The sequence below is a fragment of the Ursus arctos genome, unplaced genomic scaffold, assembly GCF_023065955.2.
Source record: "Ursus arctos isolate Adak ecotype North America unplaced genomic scaffold, UrsArc2.0 scaffold_12, whole genome shotgun sequence".
In the NCBI taxonomy this organism is placed as follows: Eukaryota; Metazoa; Chordata; class Mammalia; order Carnivora; family Ursidae; genus Ursus; species Ursus arctos.
In genome coordinates, this window is record NW_026622786.1 from 22,390,615 (window position 1) to 22,411,173 (window position 20,559).

The window sequence follows — 20,559 nt, forward strand, 5'->3', positions numbered from 1 at the left end:
ATTGTCCATTCCTTAAGATAAACATAGTTTAGGTTTTCAATGTTGAGCATTGCGTTGGATTAATACATTTAGTCTAAACTTTTACTTTGGGGAAGAACTAGTTAATTCATTCCTTTTCTGAGAAGACAAACAAAAGATTGAGCAATTTTTTTTTTCTCTAGTGGAACTCTGATGTGTATTTAGGCAGCCAGGATCCCACACTACCAATCCTCCAATCGTTAGCTGCTATGCACATTTAGTTATTAACACACACACTTTAAAAATATGCTCTAGTTCCTTGATTAGTATTTAACCAAGACTTTCTGAGAATACCCAACACTGGCCTTTCTGCAAATCTAATAGAAAATCCAGATGAACATAGAAAGATACCAAATAAACAACCCTAGAAATCAAAATCTCGTCATCTGCAGGCCACATATACCTCAGCCCAGCTCCTGCCTGAACGGTACCCCTGTAAGGAAAGAAGGTATAATCCAGATATCTCCTTTAACTTTACCCTGGTAACAAGTTCAGTAACTAAACTGGCTTGTATTGAATTCTTTGAAAAATGAACAGAGAGCAGAAATTCATTTAATACAAATCACCTAAATTATTGTGAACACATTTCAATCTTTGCTACTTGGGGCTACAATTCAAAATAACTGATTATGAAAAAACCAAGGCACTGAATGAACAGCATTTTTAAAAAGGAAAAATCATAAAATAAATAGGAAAAAAAAAGATGACATAATGTGTATGAAACTGTTTTCTAAACCATATGTTATTAGATGGGGTCTTTTTGCCCTTTTAAATTAGGGGGTCCTTCTGGGTATGTCTTCTAAATCCCTTATAATTCTGCAACTTTTCCTATAGCGCTTAGTAGAGTATAATAATTCAGTTGGAAAAAAGAAAAGTTGGCATAAAACATTCAGATAATCGAGGCAAAGCATTTTATGGATTGAATAATCTAGGTAAGTCTTTGGTATCCTAATTCACTTTGCACGTGTGCATGGGAATATGAAAATCTGTGTTTTTCTAAATGCCCCCCTGACTAGCATCTAGACAAGGAAGAGAAACCAAGAACTATTTCTGCAGGTGGCCACATGAAGATTACTGAAGCAGAACAGCATGTGAGAGCTAACCACTGTTTCTGGGGCCACAAAAGAAACTGGGTGAGTAAAGACTCTCCAGGCATATGATAGTTAATGTTTTCATAAGTCTTCTCCTATTTTTGAACATAACTTTACTGGTGATTTAAATTTGTTTTTCTCTGAAGTGTCTAGACAGGCACAAGAGAAACCCTGAAATTGGAAATAAATATGCTTGCCTTTGTGCAAAAAAAAGAAAAGAAAAGAAACCACTAGTTCTGCCCCCAGAAGACCTTTGAGGGGTAGATCCGGTGATGGTTAGTGGACATCTGAGGTACTGGCATTCTCTGGGATCCTCCTTATAAAAACTTGAATGTGAGAGGCCTGACTCTGGTTCAGTGGGATTGGTGTGTTAGACTAGGGTGCAGAGTTCTTGGGCTGCTGGAAGTGAGACCCAGCTCCCTGGCAGTAGGCACTGAGACAAACAGCACCCAAAAGGGCCTTTCTCTAGCCCTCTAGCTGATTTGCAATTGCTCACCATTAGATGGATTTGCTCAGAATGATATTGATAATTAAGGATGTGTCATGTTTCCTCTTGATTTGTGCATTGTGGTCTCCTTTCTCTTTCATCCAAGTTAAATAAAGGACACCACCTAAGATGTATTCAAATGTAGGCTTCAGTTGTTCATTTTAACCCAAGTGGCTCCACCCAAGTTCAGAGCAGTGTTCTAGAAGAAAAACACAAATTAAGTGAGACAAAAACTAAAAACAGTGTTGAATGCTTTGATTTCACATGGGGCCTAGAACTTGAAAAATTGAATACAAATGCTGATATTCCCAACAGCATCCAATAACATAAAGGACTTGTCTCCACTCCAAATCTAAAAGTTAATGCCCCATTATCTAATTTTAAGTTATTTAGAGATATTGGTTAAATAGTAGCTGCGAACATGAATCATATTTGCTAAATAAAATTCTTTTACATTGCTTAAGAACTCAATATATTAAGGGAATGGTATAGCAGTGGCAAACTCAGGTTCCCTGGACCCCAAAGAGAAGGAGGCAGTGAGGCATCAGAGCTGGAAGAATGAATCCTGTGAACTCTGGGAAGGCAAGGACTTTTTTAATCGTCTGCCTGATAACCACAGCACATAGCCTAGGGCAAGCATTCTTGGTGAAAGGATAGGTGAATGGATGGGTGTACCCACCACGAGGGGTGGGAGCAGGAAGCCTGAGCCACACCAGGCTTCCTCCATAGGGCTGTTCTTTCTGCCTTGTATCACAAAGGCGAGGAAAAGTGGAACGGTAATAGGATCAGAGCTGACAAGCAACTACCTTCTCCTCTTGGTCATCCCTGGTATCACTGCCCCTTCTTTCCCATTCCCATTTCTCCTCATATCTAATCAGCCTGACCAAGGACCACTGCAGCACCTGAGGCACTTCTCCTCTGCCGAAGCTGAAGGAAGGGATCTTTCGACAGGGCTGAGCGCAGGCAGTGTATCTAAGCCACAAGCTTATAAAGGCCTCAAGAATGTGAGCCTGCCTTCCGTTCATTTTGTGTCTCTTCACATTTCTTCTAAAAATGCAGTGCCTGCACTCCGGACGAGTGTTATTATCTGACTGGATGCCTTTTATAGGTTTGGTCAGGTGGTAAGAAATGGTTTGGCACTCTCCGGTTTGTATGTCACCAATACTAATGGGTGTCAGTCTCCTTGCCAGTGTGTAAAAGCCCATTCTTCATAAGGTTATTTACAGTACATTATATATTACTAAGACTGAAATCTGAATGTTAATAGACTTTTATTGTGACAGTTGCATTACAACCCTAGACTCTTCCAAGACAGAGAAATTCTTTAGGGATTACAAATACCAATACTAAGCCAAATTCTCATCCTATAGAAGCAAAGAGAATATCATCAGGTCACAATTATTTAGCATTTTAATGTTTTGGTTCTGGGACTTAGAAGAATGCTAAAAGAGAAAATGTTCTTTCTGTGGAACACTTTGGAACTTTTGCCATGTTCTCTTGAACTCTTTGGAACCTCATTTCATAGCTTCACAGAGAAAGTCCCATATAACCTTCATATTCAGATGGAAGTCTACCATACTGATTTTTTAAAAAAGTTCATAGGCCTTAATATGGTTGGATAAGTTTAGACAAATGGACACACCCAAGTAAACAACATCCTAAAAATAAAGATACGGAACATTGCTAACAATCTATAAACTTCCTTCATGTTCCCTTCCAGTTTATCCTCTCCGGGAGGCAACCACTGTTCTGATTTCCAGCATCATAGATCAGTTTTGCCGGCTCTTGAATTTTGCATAAATGGAATCAGGCAGTATGTTCTCTTTTGTGGCTGCCTTCTTCAGCTCAATAGAATGGTTTCGAGATTTATGCAAATTGTTGCAAGTATCAGTAGCAGTTCCTTTTTAAATTTCTGAATAGGATTCTGTTGTATGAATTTACCACAATGTGTTTATCCATTGTTAACACAGACGCTGGTTGGGCACTTAATGGTGCTCCAGTAAAAGAAAATGTAGCAATTCTTGTTCATTCAAATATGCAATCCACACATACTTTTGCTAATGATTATACCCAGAGCTAAATCTGATTTTTAATCCTTCAGTCCTCAAAGGGATGAAAAAGAGAGCATGAGAAAAATCACTTGAAAGTCTGATTCTAAGAAGCAAGCACAAGGAGTAAGAGATAGGATGTATTAGGCAGAGTATCTTCAACATGAATGAAATTTGCCCTTGGTCCTTGCTCTTGTCAAGGACTGTGAAAAGACTGAATTAAATGCAGGTCTAACTCTCCTTCACTGTTATCTTCTCTTATCTCTCCTAGCTCTTTTGACCACTGGTTAAAAATTCTTTTTCTTTGTAAACAACCTAAAGGCTTTTAGTAATTCAGGTAGACCTTGCTTGCTTGGGCATTCTGGAAGATGCCTCTAGCTCTAATCAGTGTGGCAGTGCCAGCAATGGCATATGTAAAAAAAAAATATTTTGAGTCCTTTTCCTTGGACCATGTGAAAGACATCAAAAAAGCAGGAAGGTTGGGGGAAATGATGGAATCTATTATGATTTCTGATCATCAAGAACTTACTGTGTCCACAGGGAAAGAGTACTATAATAGGTCCTATGAAAGTTTCTTTTGGTTGTGATTCCTCCCTCAAGATGTTTTAAAACTATTTAGAGAAAACATAGACAAATCTAGTTTGATCTAATTAGTTAAGTGTCTGCAGGAAACGTCATTCCGGCTGAATATGGAGCAAACAATATTAAAGAAAAGAATAACTGAACATTACACAGAGAGCACAGAAAATCATTATTGCAAATAATGTAGGTAAATAAGAGCTCCTAGTTAGAGATTAATTTTTGAGCCAGTGACTACAAGTTCAAATTTAACAGTTTTGTAATTAAATATGTTTTTATTGTGTCACTTGAGTATTATCTCTTGCTTTTCAATTGAATATGGGGTAGCTAATATTTACAATTAAAATTACCAAGTCCTCACTTGGTAGGATTTCCCCAATAGAGCTAATCATCTTTCTGAAGTTGCTTTTTCAGAGTAGTAGCTCCCAACCCAAGCTATATTTGCAGTTACCTAGAAAACGTGAGAGGTCTCAGTGATATAGTGAATGGAGGCATGAAGGGTCAAATCATTCAAAAAGTGCAATCTGGGTTAGAAGTACTACAAGAGTATGACATTGGGCACATCCTTATCATAGGCAGTGTGCACGGCAGAAATTAATCCAATTTGAAAAGAAGCTAAAATCTTCATAAGACTTTTTACATTGGGGGAACATTAAAGATGCCGTAAGTCACAATCAAAGTGCTGATATTACTAAAATAAAATCCAGTCTCTAATTAACATAAATGCAAAATTTCTATTACTATAATTTTTTTATTAAATCAACTTTTATTAAATAATTTAATTTTTCTACTTATAATGAGGCTAAAAAGCCAGAACAAACATTTGTCTTATATAAGAAATCTATTGAAATGTTCTGTAGAATTGTAATCACATTTAATGTTGTTGGAAATAAAGTGTTCTTTTTTTTTAAGATTTTATTGTATTTATTTGGGAGAGAGCGCGAGAGTGCGCATGTGCGCATGCATTGGGGAGTGCAGACAGAGAGGGAGAGAGTCTCAAGCAGACTCTGTGCTAGGCCTGGAGTCTTACACGGGACTCAATCTCAGGATCCTGAGATCATGACCTGAGCCAAAACCAAGAGTCTGACGCTCAACTGACTGAGCTACCCAGGCACCCTGGAAATAAAGTATTATTTGATGCCAATTTGTAACTTTCCTGAATATTTATGAGTCAGAGGCATTTCTACAAGCGTATGTCAGGCATTGCTCAGGTTGCCTGTTTTACTTCTCTTATAAAACACTACATATGTCTTTTAATCAAAGCTTTACAGACATTTGTTTTAGTATAAAAATATGGTTACTGAGTTATTTTTTTTTTCATCCACAATTCTCAGGATACACTAAATTAAAACCAGATATTCATGTTGAGAGAAAACCAAGGATTCCCTTATCTTGGCCAGAGGTAGGACTCTGTCCCACACCTGCCCAGGAAAACTACAGTCCATGACTGTCTAGCTCTCTTGGAATGAAATGCATGGTCTGGAATTTCCAGGAAGAATGCACATTCAATGATTGGATAATGTGCTCACAGGTGGGCAAGTGAGGCTGTCCTTTATGTCATGACTCATTGTCATGATCTCCCCAATCTCCACCAGGGTCAGCTGCCCTACCTCATCTTCCCCAAGTTGCGTGAGTCATTGCTGTACTTATAAAGATAAAACCAAGAGTAGGAACACTTATCTTCCATAGAAACACAAAATGGACATGCTTTTCCATTATGCTTGACTCTGTAATGAAAGCGCTAGGAAGTGAGTGCAGCATGAACTCATTCCTTCCGCCTCAGCAGACAGATGGATAGAGACATTCCAGTTTGTTTCCAGTCTTTTGTCTTCAGAGCATTTTTGGCATTTCCTTCAGGAAACTGGAGGTTGTGACCTAAGGTTTCCTTAGTGAACACACTTCTGTTTCCCACAGTTAACCTTACCCAGAATTGACATCTACACTGTTAGGTGAGGTTTATCTTCATGTCCCAACTGTGTCCTGTGCATATTCAATGACAGTTGAAAGCACAAATTCTGAAAGTAATAATAGGACTAAAGAGTCAAACACACCAAAATCCTTTGACTGAATCCCCAATGAAGATGACAAGAATGTTGAAATAAGAATGAACTATTACAGTAATTCTGTGATGCTTACAAAGTGCCCTTGCTCTCATTGTATAGTTGGAGAAAGTAATGGCTAGGATGTTAAAACTTTCAGATACTATTAATTGAAGGTTTTCAGATATGAGGTGTATACTACTCCACCTACATTTTACAACTTGCTACTTCATTAAAACCATATAGTCTCATATTGTTCAAAGGATACTCTGGGAGAAGCCAAGACAGTGTCCTGAAAAATATTACGTGATTTAATATATTATCTCCCATATCCATATCCCCATTTCCCCAGCATGTTGGTAGAAAGCCAAGGATATAAGCTTTTGTTGATGGGTTTGCAATGACCATTGAGTTTCATAATTTAATTAGATTTGCAACCACACTGTTGTATATATATTTTTTAAAACCCATGTTTTAGGACAACAATTATTATATATAATTTCGTTTGGCTTGAATGCAATTTAAAACTCCAATAATTACATCTACTTGTCAAAGTGGTATTTAGAGGTTGGTGGTTTTCATCGCATTTTTTACTACTCTTCAATGTTAACTTATTGAAGTTTCTCTTCCTGAAAAAGATAGAGTGGTTTTGAACAAACCACATTTTTTTCACACCCTGGTTTATCAAGGTAAAATCCTTTGAAGAGTAATAGAAATTTGCCCATAACTTTGATTCTAAAGAGCCACATAGTCGAATAGAATCTTAATAATTATTTTTTAAAAATGCTCTTCACAGAGGAATATTTAAAAAAATCAGTTTATTAATGTTTAAACGTTGATAAAGCTATGTGCAAAATGATCCACAAAAGTCAGAAACCTATTAAATACTATTTTTTAGAAGACATTTCTCAGTTTAATTGCACTGAAAACCATACTAAAAAGACAGCAATATATCTTTATTTTTTGTAACATTTATACACATCTTTAACTGACTATTTAATGAACAGCTGTATTGAAAAACTTCTGGTATTCCCTATCAGTTAAAGTAATGCTTTAATGGCACAAGAGGGTTGTATTTTCTTAGGAAATACACGTTCAACGGTGTTAACACAAGTTAGAAAAATCCAATAAAATGCTGAAACAAATACATTCAAAAATCACGGAAAAGTACTTTTAACATAACAAAATAACCATCCTGTTGGTTGAACTAATTCACACAACACTCTGAAATAAACATCAACAAAAGTGCCAAAGACAGATGTATTTGTTAGATTCATTAAGAAATCTCTCTTGGTTTACAGTCACCCCACCCCCCAGTCAGTTTTCACCTCGTTTTGCTAGTTTGTTTCTCCTATGACACAAAGGATCCTGCCTGATACCATTAAGATAAATTGGACTTCCTTATGCAGATTTCAGCCACAACGGGTAACAATGCTGTAACATATTTCCTTGTAAAGTTGTTAGAAGAAAAAAAAAACAAAAACAAAGTGACTTTAACCAAATTCCAAAAAACTGATCCAGCTTACATGGAAACTTTGGCCTCAGCAAACAAAACTGCTTTACATCTCCAAACCATCTCCACTCCTCACAGTTTACCTCCTGGACACAGCCTACCTGCTACAGACCATCAAGAAATGGACCACGCCACAACCCCAGCTCTGATGAAGGCCCGGTAGTTGGAATATAAAGTAACAGAATTTTGAGGAGGGGTGTGAAGGGGAAGGGAGAGTGGGGTATGCAGAGCATACCCAGAGAAGCAGAAGTGCACACAATCACTGGGGCTGGAAACTCAGGTGAAAGAAAACATCTCCTCAAAGCTCCCGACACACGCTTTCACACTGGGACGTTAGTCTGTCTTCCAGGAGGGACCAAATGAACCCTTCAGGAGCTTGACGATGCTAGACCTTTGGCTCAGTGCAAAATCAAAGCTCCAGGGCGGGAGGGTGGGTAGGAAATAGATTCCAGGCGACGACCTGATCTCCACCCTTCCCAGTGCATTGTTCACAGGAACTAACCCACCAACACCCCGGCACCACCAGGCTGCTCTTACTCTGCCCGCCCTCCCTCTGGCTCCCAGCTTCAGCTCCTGGCAGCAGTCGAGACACAGATTTTTTTTTTTTTTTTCCAAACACTGGGTGGTGGGTGACCACGCAAGAACTCTCCCCGTGGGTCGGTAGCGCTCAGTCTTAGGAAGAAGAGTTGACATTTCCAGAGGACATAATCGTCTCTGGGTTGTCCCCATCGTCCTTCTGCGGGTGGGAGGAGTTGTCCGACTTACTGCGGCTGAATTCCATGCCTGCGATGATGGGTCGCTTGAATTTGCCCGCGGAGTCCCCGCTGGGGCACTTGCAGCAGGACAGGATCCGGATGAAGGCTCGGCGCATCTCCTTGTTGGTCAGAGTATAAATGATGGGGTTTGTGCCGGAGTTGAGCACTGCCAGCACCAGGAAGTACTCCGCTCTGAAGAGGATGTCGCAGGTCTTCACCTTGCAGCCCACGTCCAGCAGGAGCAGGATGAAAAGGGGCGCCCAGCAGGCGATGAAGACGCTCAGGACGATAATCACGGTCTTGAGCAGCGCCAGCGACTTCTCGGAGCTGCGGCTGGCCTTAGAAATGTTCTTGCGGAAGGTCAGACGCCGGCTCCGAGTCCTGACCAAGGAGTAGATCCGGCAGTAGAGGATGACGATGGCGAGCAGGAGCAGCGTGAAGACAGTGGTGCAGAAGAGGATATAGTGCTTGTGGTAGAGCGGCAGGACCGTGGAGCAGTTGTACAGCGCGCTGATGCAGTTCCAGCCCATGATGGGCAGGCCACCCAGGATGAGGGAGATGACCCAACAGGCACTGATCAGCAGGAAGGAGCGGAAGCTGTTGCTCCCGTTGTGGAGTTTCATTTTCAGCATTGTGATATAGCGTTCGATGGCGATGGCTAGGAGGCTGAACACGGAGGCAGACAAGGCCACAAACATACTCCCTTCCCGCAGAAACCACTGGGCGGGGGTGAGCTTGTAGGTGGTGGCGCCAGACAAGAGCAGGTTGGCTGTGTAAGCCACCCCTGCCAACAGGTCTGAGAGGGCCAGGTTGCCAATAAAATAGTACATAGGTCGGTGGAACTTCTTGGTTTTCCAAATGGTCAGCAAGACAAAGATGTTCTCTAGGATGATAAAACAGCAGATGAGAATGAACACCACCGAGCTCAGTTTAATGCCATTCTCCTTGTCCGCGCTGATATTCAGCTTTCCTGTATAGTTATAATGCCGGACGATGATGTCATAGTTGACATAGTCGGAGACAGGACTGCGGAGGGCCTTCACCAGCGGGATGCTGGTAGACCCCATGGTGCGCAGCAGTCTCCAGGAATCCTTGGGTGGCGCTTCTCCAGATGAACGCTAGAGGGCGAGGGCGAGGCCGAGCGAGCCTTCGCTTGCTGCGGGGGTTCCCTCTGATCCAGGCTTTTGTGTCGCTTTTCCTTGGTCGGAGAGGGCCTCGGAAACCGCAGCTTTAAACAAGTCACAAAGAGGAGAGAGTCAGAGAAAAAGCCACAGCACACTGGCATAATTCATTCTAGCTAAGGCATTGCTCCAGTTTTGTCGTGGATTTGTTTTAAGGAAACTTGGAGAAAGCGCAGAGTGGGATTTTTTTAAAAAATCAAATTCGCATTTCTTATCCAAAAAGGGGGAGGGGGGAAGGAGAGGTAAGGGAGAAAAAACAAAAATTTACCCAAACTGAAAACTCCAACTCCACAAGAGGCACATCCTGTGTCACATCCAAATGGAAATGGGAAAACTAGAGAAGCTAGCCCCATTTACAACCTCTCCTGCCCTCTCCTTCCCCACCTCCAACCCCCTCCAGGCTTCCAGCTTGGAGGTTCTCTGAAGCGTTGGTCCGCTCACCAGTGGGTTCACCACCAGCTCTTGGTCTCTCCTCGGAAGAGACCCAACCGCTAATATGAGGGTGGAGACGTACACCACCTCTGCCTGCCACCACCACCCAGCTAAAAGAGCTGAGAACCACCCCCTAATTGCCTTGCAAGACATTAGATTTGCACGAAAATCATTTGACAGAGTAAGCCATTCTTTGGGCTCTATTAATAACTCTCTAGGAACAGGTGTGCTCAGGGTCCGAGGGGTGTGGGTAGCCAAGCCCTCCCTGGCCTTGCGGTAAACAGGAAAGCTTGCTTCTGTGAAGCAACTGCCTTTTCTTAATTTCTTCTTCTAGTTTTTTTTTTCTTTCTTTCTTGTAATCCAGTGCAGGAAAATATAAAGGTATTCAGTGAAAATCACTCATAAGATTGCAATAAATCCCAAGCATTGAGTACTACATTCATTGATTGTATAAGGAGTACGTTTAGTTACTGTGGGTTTGGCCAAAACACACACAGGCACACACACAAGAGAGAAGTTACACTACTGATGATAACGGTACATGCCACTACATTCCTAATTCCAAGTTCAAGGCTTCTGTCCAGAAACATAAATATACGTCTGGTGCACTGGTGAACTAGAGCCGGCCGTTTCGTTTACTGCCCTCCCCCAACATGTTGCCTCCTCTCTTAGAACTAGAAAGTGTGGAGGGAATGAAACATGGCACTGGTTAGCAGAAGTCTACTTGTAACGTTTCAGATAACGCAGCAATGTGAAAGAAGTGGAGTAATAGAGACAGCGCTCCCGGGACAGTAGAGGCTGCTCGCGCCCAGAAGCTTCGCTTTTCTCCCATCTGATTCCGCACGCTGCTCGCCCCGCAGTGCAAGTTTAAGCCCTTACCCCCCACCTCCCATATTCTTTGTCTGTAGAATTTCCAAATATAAGCGCCTTCCCTCCCTCTGCGACCAGCCGCAATTTCCACTATCCCCCACCCCTGGTCGGGTTTACAATTGGACTTAACCCTTTTCCAAACTTCATAAATCAGAAGAGCCCCGAGAACAATCCGATCGGGTTGGGCTCCTTAGCAGCCCAGGGACGAATGTTTCCAGCGCCCAGAGATGAATGTTTTAAAAGTTTGTTTTGTTTTGTTTTGTTTTTGCTTCGTTCCGGTTTAAAAATTAGTTTCTAACACTGAAGACCTCCTGTAGCCGGGGTCCCCCGCGCCCCCAGCCCGCGCTGGCAAGGCGCGCATCCCCTACCTCGCTCAGGCAGGACGAAGTTGCGTTGGGAGAGCTCCGGGTCTCCACTGCGTGCTCGGCATCTTGCTGCTGCCCCGGACTGACTGCGACGCTCTCCAAACTTACTGGAGTCGGGGTCCCCTCCCTCCGCAGCCGCACACTCCAATGACCAGCCCCGCTCGCCGCGGCCCGCGCCGGCCCGCTAGCTGAAGTCGCCGAGCGCCCCGCTGAGGCTGGGTGGCTTCTCTAGGAAGAAGCGGGGAGGGGTTAATATCTCAACCCCCACGCCCTCCGACAGCGGCTGGGGGCCTCCGGATCTCGGCTGCTGAGACTCACTGTCCAGGAAAGATCTGGGGCAGAAGCGCGCGCGCGCACACACACACACACACACACACACACACACACACACTCCTCCCCCCACAGGCAACCGAAAAAAAAAAAAAAAAGAAAAGAAAAAGAAAGACAACAGAGAAGGGACAGAGGCGGTACCCCTGGATTCTGATGCATAAATCACGGCCCTCGCGCTGCTGTCCGCCACTCCCAGAGACCATTCTCCCGAGTGTTACAAAAGAGAGGAGGTGGGGAGCCTTCGGAAACTTTTCTCCTGAAAAGTCTTAGGGGGCAGAGGACAGCCCGGCGTCTCGCAGCGCACCTCTCTGGTCCCCTACTCGCTGGATCCGAGTCCGGAGACTTTGGCGGGGCGCCCCCGGGGCCGCTTCTGCGCAGGCAGAGAAAACAGGGGCCGAGACCCCGAGAGTCCCGGACGCTCTCTGGGGGAGGAGAAGCTGGCAAGGGGCTGCAAGAGACACGGAGGAGATATGCAGCAGCCTAGAAGGGAGAATGGCCTCGGAGGTTCCTTTACTTCTCCCCACCCCCATCCCGCTACTGCCCTGAAACTTGCGGTCTGAGGGGCAGAAAGTGGCTTTCCCGGGACGCGCGGTGAGAAGGGCCAGCGCCTGGCGAGACGTTGGGTGGGGGTTTCCCTCATTCAACTGGGCGCAAAGTCAGACCGTGTGTCCCAGATTCTGACCAGTGGGAGACCTTTGGGGAGATGGCAGATGCTGGGGCCTGAGAGATTTAAAAAGCTTGGGCAGCTCCAGAACTTCCAGCAGGGAAGAGCCGCTGGGCCCAGCCAGCCTAGTCTGAGGCCGGTGCCCTTCTCTCCCTTTCTACTCGGGAGAACTCGGAGGCCCACAAACCTCAATGCTGCCAACACGCCCACTCTTTTCTTTCGCTTAGATGCTACTTCAGAAGGTGAGACTGGAGGCGGCCTTGGTCAGCTCCGCCTAAATGACAAGCTCGGAGCACTTCTGCCCTGCCCTGCTGCGACACGGAAGATTCTACCCAGCCCCTGGTCGCACTGGCTTCCCATCCTGGCAGATGTGAACGCAAAACTTCTCCGTGTGCAGTTTCAATTGACTGACACACCCTGTACCTGAATGACTCAGAAGGAAGCAAAATGAATAAACAGACCCCTGGCTTCTGGGATCTTATGAGTTTGCAAAAGAAGAAATTAAACGACAGTTAAAATCAAGTTCACAGCTGCCTGAAAGTCTTCATCAACCGAGTTGCACCCAGCACATAGCCACAAATTCAACAGTACATGCCTACAACCTAGAAACTAAGATAACGGTCCTCTAGACTCTGGAATAGACTCTGATTGGGTGTGAAGACTTACTTAAAAGAAGACACATGTTGAGTCTACCCTGCACAACATAAAGTGGGGATTTGGCAAAATCCACCCCATCCACTAATTTATGAGTTCTTTAAGGGAAAGGAATTGAAATGAATTGCACACCCAAACTCTATCTATCATGATAGATTATCTAATTTAGGCAAGCATTTTTGGTCATTTTATTGATGAGAGAAATGTCACTCAGCTTAACCCACTAGATGCCCCAGCTACTACATGGAACCCAGCTGGGTTCCACAACTTAATGCCATGTCTCCCAGAGGTCATGTCTCCCAGCTCACCTTCAGTCAATAAACAGTTAAGGAACTGAAAGGGTATGTTCTCCAAAGGGAAGCAAACCTCTAGCTTTAAAATGTTTAACTTGTACAAATTTCTTGACTATTTATATGTATAAAATGTATACAAATACATGCTAATGAATGTCCTTTCAAAACCACTTATTTTCTGACTATGCAAGTCTTTAAAGACTTTAAAATTTTTTAAATTTTATATTAATTTTTTTTAAAGATTTTATTTATTTATTTGACAGAGAGAGAGGCAGAGAGAGAGGGAACACAAGCACGGGGAGTGGGAGAGGGAGAAGCAGGCTTCCCGCTGAGCATGGAGCCTGATGTGGGGCTCGATGCAAGGGTCCATCCCAGAACGCTGGAATCGTGACCTGAGCCAAAGGCAGACACTTAACGACTGAGCCATCCAGGCACCCCAAGACCTTTTTTAAAGAGTGTATTATTTTTAGATTGATTTGAGAGAGAGAGAGAGAGAGAACACAGTACATTTGTTACATTTGATGGGTCTATGCTGACACATCATTTTCATCCATAGTCCATAGTTTATGTTATGGCTGACTCTTGGTGTTATACATTCTATGGTTTTGGACAAATGTATAATGATATGTATCCACGATTATGGTATCATGCAGAATATTTTTACTGCCCTAAAAAATCCTCTGTGTTCCAGTTATGCCTCCCCTCCCCTATGAATGTCTTTTTTAAAACCACTGACTTCCTGACTATATGTTTCCTGACAAAGTGTATACAAATGTATAGTAATGAACATATTTTTAAAAGTTCTCATTATCTACCTGTCAAATCTAACGTAAGGTTGTACATTTGGGTAGCAGATTCCAAGTATTACACATATTAACTCAAATAATCCTTCCAGTGACCCTACAAATTAGGAATGATTATTACCCTAATTTTACAAACAAGGAAACTGAGTCCCTGGCATATTAAGTAACTTGGTTAACGTGGGCTGTGACCATAGATTGGCTGTAGCCTCTTAACCACGAGTCCAAACCACCACAATAAACCTCAAACATGTCAAAGAATTACGTGTGGAAAATCAGTCTTTTTCTTGTGAATACTGCTGCTGAGGACAACATTCATTCAGTGGTATTAATCCAGTGTTTTAAAAAGCCCAAATACTTTGCAGGTGATTACTTAGAAAAATTCATCCTTAGTACACACCTATAAGACGGAAAATGCAGATGACCACTCTGGCAAAATTAGAAAGGAGGCAAAACTATTTGCAGCAATGGCTTCTCTGCCAATTCCAAGTCTCTGGTTCCCACACATATCTCTTCCCATTACTCTCAGGAGAGACCCTAAGAACTGCATCCTCAAGCTATCTCCTGGCTCTCAGCCCAGCTCCCTTTCCGCTGCTGCCTGGAAGGCTGGCCCAATATCTTACCTTACTTCTCCTGGCAATGAGGTTACCATCTGACGCCCAGTTCATACTGAGGTTGCATCATTCCACATTTCTTATTTCAAAGCAAATTTACTTGGTATTTATGCATGCTTTACAATCTCTTTTTAAGGGTTGCCAGAGAAAAATACCATGTCATATTTGGGACTAAAAAAATTATTTGTCGTTAATCTGCAACTCCAATTTAACCAAGTGAGCTGTGTATTTACTTGCTAAGTCTGGCAATTCTACTCGCTTTCCTAAATGCTCCAGGTACTTTCCAACTCCCTCTCCCCCCACAGTCCCCTGTAAAGATCCAGCCCTCCCCTTCTCCTCTATTCCTAGGAGAGTAACTAGCCTCCTACTTAGTGGAGAAAACAGTGTCACTGAGCTTCCTTTCCTCTAAGTTAACAGCAACTTCACCCACCCTTATTTCCTGCCCGTAGCTTTACTCCTTCCCAAGGCAAACCCTTGCCCATATCACTGTGCTAACTCCCCCCAAACTTTCAAAGACATGGCTCAAGGACTCCTTCTTTCTCTTGTACTTTCAATTCTTGGCCTCTGATGACTTTTTATCTTCAACTTACATTAGTATTTATGTGTTTCCTCTACCAAAAACTCACTGTCTTCCCCTCATATGAATAGGTCCTGACATAAATCTCTCTTCTCTTGTTTGCCACCACTCAAAACTATGCAATGGGAGATGACAGTCTTGGGTTCAGCCATCATTCTTGCCTGGTCCCAGCTGGCTAACTTTGGGCAAGTTCTTTAACTTCCTTCAGCCTCAGTTTCCTAAACTTTCTCTCTTTCTCCACAGTGTTCAAGAATTATACAATAACGTATCTGGGTTTTCCAAGTCCTCTCCTGGACATACAATGGGAGCTGTAGAGTCGGAGAAATTATCCGAAATTATTTCTCTGATAACTTCATTTTCTCTGTTTTCTCTGGTCTCTCTTTCTGGAACTCCTACTATTCAGATTATGGACCATCTAGGAAGTTTTTATATTAAATATTCCTCATATTTATTTTCCATTTCCTATATCTAAATCTTTTTTCTGATTTCTGGGAGACTTCTCAACTTTATCTTTCAACTCTTCAGTTAATATTTCCCTTTGTGTTCAGATTTTCAGTCTAAATGCTCTCTTCTTTTTTTTTCCTAATATTTCATTTTTGCAGAGCCCTGTTTCTGTTTCAGAGTTCCCTTATCTTTACTTATCTCCAAGAATATTAGACTGTCACTGCTGTTGTCAAGATTTTCTTCTTCTTCTTTTTTTTCTTATCATCTCATTTTCCTGTTTGTTTTGATCTTGGTTCTTTGTGTCAGCGGCTTTCTCAACTGTCAGGTGATCTCTGGCTGTCCATTCCTATTTCAGACAGAAGCACTGAAAACTGACTAAAACTCTTTGTGGGCGGTTTGTCAATAGAAGAGTGCTAGGTAATCAGGCTATGTTCTTTTATTGGGGGATCCGAAATATCAATATTTATAGATCTCTAATCCTGGACTGGTCAATTTTGTCAGCAAGGAATTCTAAAATCTCTTGTCTGCCTTCTACTATTTTCTGAAGTGAATCAAGGAAGGCAGGGGAGAGAAGGAGAAAGAATCTGATCATTCAGTGTTTCAGTTGGAACTGAATCACAATGATGGGGGACCTCCATGCACATGCTCTCAGCCCTGCCCGGTGTCCCTGTGTCCAAACACCCTAGCCCATTTAGAAAATAAACCTCCAGCCTTCTGCTGGAATGGGGGATTGGTCCGTGTCCTGTTGTACAGGTTGGAGACAGAGGACTGTAGATTGGTTGCTAATCTTAATTTGATAAAAGAGCATTTTATTCAAAAACAAAAGGAAAAAGAGCAGAAGGTAAGATCTTGAAAACAATGTGTATAGCAGGGTTAGAGAGAGGTGGGGGGGTGGTGTGTGAAGAATCTTCTGTCTACTAGAGTCGATGCTTCACCTTCAGTCTTCTTGTTTTCAGACTGGCATTTACTGCCATGTCAGAAATAATAGAGCTTCCATTTCCTGATCCTATTTGAGGATCTTTAGTGGGAAATTCACTTGTTTCTGGATCCCCCTGCTTCTAGCTTAAGTTTCAACTTTCTCTGGTATGACAAGCCATTTACACACATTAATTTGTTTTCCAAAATTTCATTGCATTTGTCAGAAGCAAATTAACGTTGAAGCTAAATGTAGCTTAAACTTTAGAATTTCATTTCCGAGGTCCTGGAAAGAATCCTAGCAATATGTCCACATGATTATATAAATATTAAAAGTAAGGAATTTTAACCGTGATTGGCTAAGCTTGCAGTCTCTTTCCATTAGGAAATCTCCACTATTTCATTTCCCTGTGTGTAGGGGTGGTTTAGGAATTCTATATGCATTTTGGGATCTGACTGAGGGGAAGTTGAGTTTGGGCTACATTTAGATTGAGTTTAGAAGAATATGTGAGTGAGATTCCAGTTGCTTCCATATTATTACCAGCCACCCTAGTGTGGAAATGACTTTCAAGACTACTTCCACTGCCCCCATGGCTACTGATGCTGTCATGCTATAAACAAGCAGGACCAGTGTCACGTGACTCTAAGCCAGAAGCTAGTCTGGGCAAAGTTACTCCAGGGATGGCATGTGTAAATTGTAATTGGAGAATCTGATTCTCATTGACACCTAGTTTAAGCAGAAGTTCTCCTCTCTCCAGAATACATTTGGTGGTTCAGTATATATAATTATTAAACATGTCACATGTTTTTTCCACTCCTTTTTTTTTGAAGATTTTATTTATTTGACAGAGAGAGAGAGAGAGCACAAACAGGGGGAGCAGCAGGCAGAGGGACAGGGAGAAGCAGGCTCCTTGCTGAGCAGGGAGCCTGACGTGGGGCTTGATCCCAGGACCCCGGATCATGACCTGAGCTGAAGGCAGCTGCTTAAACAACTGAGCCACCCAGGCACCCCTGGTTTTTCCACTCTTGATGGAATTCACACAAAAGAGAGTGATCAGAATTTGTGTATTTGTCTGGTATTTGTAGGGTGTAACTATTGCAATTTGGAAATAAATTTAGGATAATTTCAATAAAGTATGGGAGAAATTACAGACTTCTCATTTGGATATACATATAAAGGATACTTTATTTGTCATCTATAAATTATTTAATAAGGATTGAGAGCAAATCCATTCTAAAAATCATTGAAATATGAAACAAAAGCAATAAAATGAGCAATTAAACCAATGGGAATTATTCTGATGCAGGGAAACAAGTTGTATCAAAAACCTTTCAGATCATACCAAGAATACAGTAGGACAAGTACAATGCATACAAGAGGACAAGTACCAACATCCCCATTCCATTATTAAAAGGAAGATACATGTTTTGCATAGAAGCAATGGATATGTTCTTGGAGTGTTGATAATGCATGTAATGAAGGGGAATGAATCATGAGAACTAGAAAAAGATACATTTTCTGCTGATTTGACACACAAAAAAAAACTGACACAGAGAAAGGATCTATCAAGCTCAAAATATGTCACTATGATGCAAAGACATCAATAACAAAATGACTAATGGTAATCTCAATTCAAGTGTATTTATAATTAGATCATAAGAAAACTCAAAATGTTTTGAGCTTCTACAGCTTATATATGGAAAAAAGTCATGGCAATTTTCCTGAATTTGGCAGCAGTTCTGAAATCTCATATGTTACCAATAATAAATTTGGGGGTTTAGTTTTTGTTTTGTTTTTTTTAGACAGAGAGAGAGCGCAAGCAGGGAAGGGCAGAGGGAGAAGGAGAGAGAATCTTAACCAGTCCCCACACTCAGTGCGGAGCCCCGAGCCTGAGGCAGGGCTCAATCTCAGGAGCCTGAGATCTTGACCTGAGCCAAAATCAAGAGTCTGATGCTTAACCCACTGAGCCACCTAGGCCGCCACCAAAAATGAATTTTGAAGCTGAAAGAAAGTTTCCTAAACCAATAATAAAACACTTTTTTAAATTAAATGTACTAGAGGGAGGACTAAGTTACCTTTCGGTTCACTCTAAAGAAAATGATATTTTAACATTTGATCCTGTGAAGTAGAGATCAAAAGGCATATAGCCAAAGATATAAGAAGAAAAGCATTATAAAATGTTTAAGGCAATTAATAAAAATACTGTTATTTTTATAATTTCATGATATTTGTTAGCTTTTTAAAAGTAGTACTTTGTTGTAATGTCTTTTCTTGTTCTAAATTCATTTTCATACTTACTTCTGTATTTTTTTCTAAATGAGGACCCTCTGTCTCCAACTGCATAAGCTCCTACATGACTCTCCTTTCTTCTTCCATTCTCTTTGTCCTCCTAAATTGATTTATTGCTTTTCGTGGGATTAAGAGAGGAAGAAAACATTTGCAAATCTCCATATTTTGACAGAAATTTTCATTCATGGTTTTTTAAAATAGTAATTTTTATTTAAATCAACTTTGTATACAATCTTTAAATAAAATATTTCTATTAAAGTTATTAAGTAAAAAATAACTTCTCCAATTTTTGCTTCCCAATGGCAACTTACCTCTTTCACTTTTCCTTTGCCTATTTGCCTCCATATTTTCTAATAACACGCTTATGTTAGCTTTTAGATTATTTTCAATTTTAAATATCATATATTGAATTTGGAAATTAGAATCTAGCTCCTTTACCTACACCGCACCCCCACAATTTCCTATCCTCCAAGGAGAGATTAAATTTATTTTTTTTATTATTACAACTATGCAGATTTTACTCACAGCTTAGCCATGTGTGTATATATTTACTTTCCTGTAAATCTTTGGTTTTCCCTAGACTTAAATATTGCCTTTCTTGTTGTTTGCTCTGTTTCCTATGTACTTGTTACTAATCCATTCCCACACTCTCAGGGCATTCAAACACATCAGAAAATGTATCACATTCATGGGGACATCACCCCTGAATCCTCTGTCCTCCTCTCTAGTCCTAATCACTGCAAGGTTGTCATCCTAGGGATGGGGGTGGGGAGTTCTCTTCACTTCTCTCCTGTTCCGAGCCTCAATTCCTGGATCTTCTTCATTCTCCATTTATGCCTTCATATGGATGGAGATCCCAGAAGTTTCCTGGTTAAGGGTATATAGAAGATAAATTCCTTGAGAAGTTGAGTATATACAAATGTCTTTATCCTGTCTTAACTTTTTAGGCATAGCTTGGCTGAATGTAGAAATCTAGGTTGAAAGTTATCTTCCCAGCATGTTTTTAAGGCATTGTTCCATGTCTTCAAGCCTCCAGTGTTGTTAAGAATTTGTGATGTCATTGTCATTCCCCATCCTTTATATATAAGCTGTTTTTGTTGCTTTGTGTCCCACTCCATGTGCCCTTCTTACAGGATAATGACTTACTCTCCCCCCACCAAGGGTGGCGTCTATGTTGCCTCCAGTTGAACCTGGTAGACCTTTGTAAGCAGACTGACGTACAGATGATGCCGAGTAACTGCCAAGTCTAGGTCATCATTAAAGGTGATAGGACTTCTGGTGCTTGTTCTTTTTGGCTTTTAGCACTCACACCATAATGTAGACACTATATGGAAAGATGAGAGAGAGAGAAACACCCAAGGTACCATTCGTCTTTTGTTAAGACTTTTGACACTCCCGCAGAAAGACCATGGAGGCGCTATGTGCGTGAACATGGCTTGTTAGCTGATGGACGTCACTGGAAGATGATCTGGTTGAGTCATTTCATTGGTGGACCCCTAAATGTCAGTCTATGTCGGTTATCTCTTTGGGAGTACTCATACATCCAGAGAAAAAGGTTTCTACTCTTCTTCCCAGAAGATTTAAACCTGGTGGCAGCACC

The 20,559-nt window shown here is 41.7% G+C and overlaps 1 protein-coding gene across 4 annotated transcripts; it reads right to left on the reverse strand.

The window, feature by feature from the left end:
- Positions 1 to 7,063: 7,063 nt before the first annotated feature.
- Positions 7,064 to 12,756, reverse strand: S1PR1 (sphingosine-1-phosphate receptor 1). Of its 4 annotated transcripts, none has more exons than XM_057310429.1 (3): positions 12,560 to 12,756; positions 11,382 to 11,606; positions 7,064 to 9,758 (listed from the first exon to the last, which is right to left on the reverse strand). In XM_057310429.1, the coding sequence occupies exon 3, from the start codon at positions 9,595 to 9,597 to the stop codon at positions 8,449 to 8,451; it is 1,149 nt and encodes a 382-aa protein (XP_057166412.1). In that variant the 5' UTR covers positions 9,598 to 9,758; positions 11,382 to 11,606; positions 12,560 to 12,756; the 3' UTR covers positions 7,064 to 8,448. The 4 variants fall into 4 exon arrangements, with proteins under 4 accessions (XP_057166412.1, XP_057166410.1, XP_057166411.1 ...); XM_057310427.1 differs by having other exon boundaries at positions 12,013 to 12,575; XM_057310428.1 differs by lacking the exon at positions 12,560 to 12,756 and adding an exon at positions 11,850 to 12,526.
- Between the last annotated feature and the right edge of the window lie 7,803 nt (positions 12,757 to 20,559).

Bases quoted from the DNA above. Each gene is read 5' to 3' on its own strand.
- S1PR1 (XM_057310429.1), bottom strand. From the start codon at position 9,597: ATGGGGTCTACCAGCATCCCGCTGGTGAAGGCCCTCCGCAGTCCTGTC.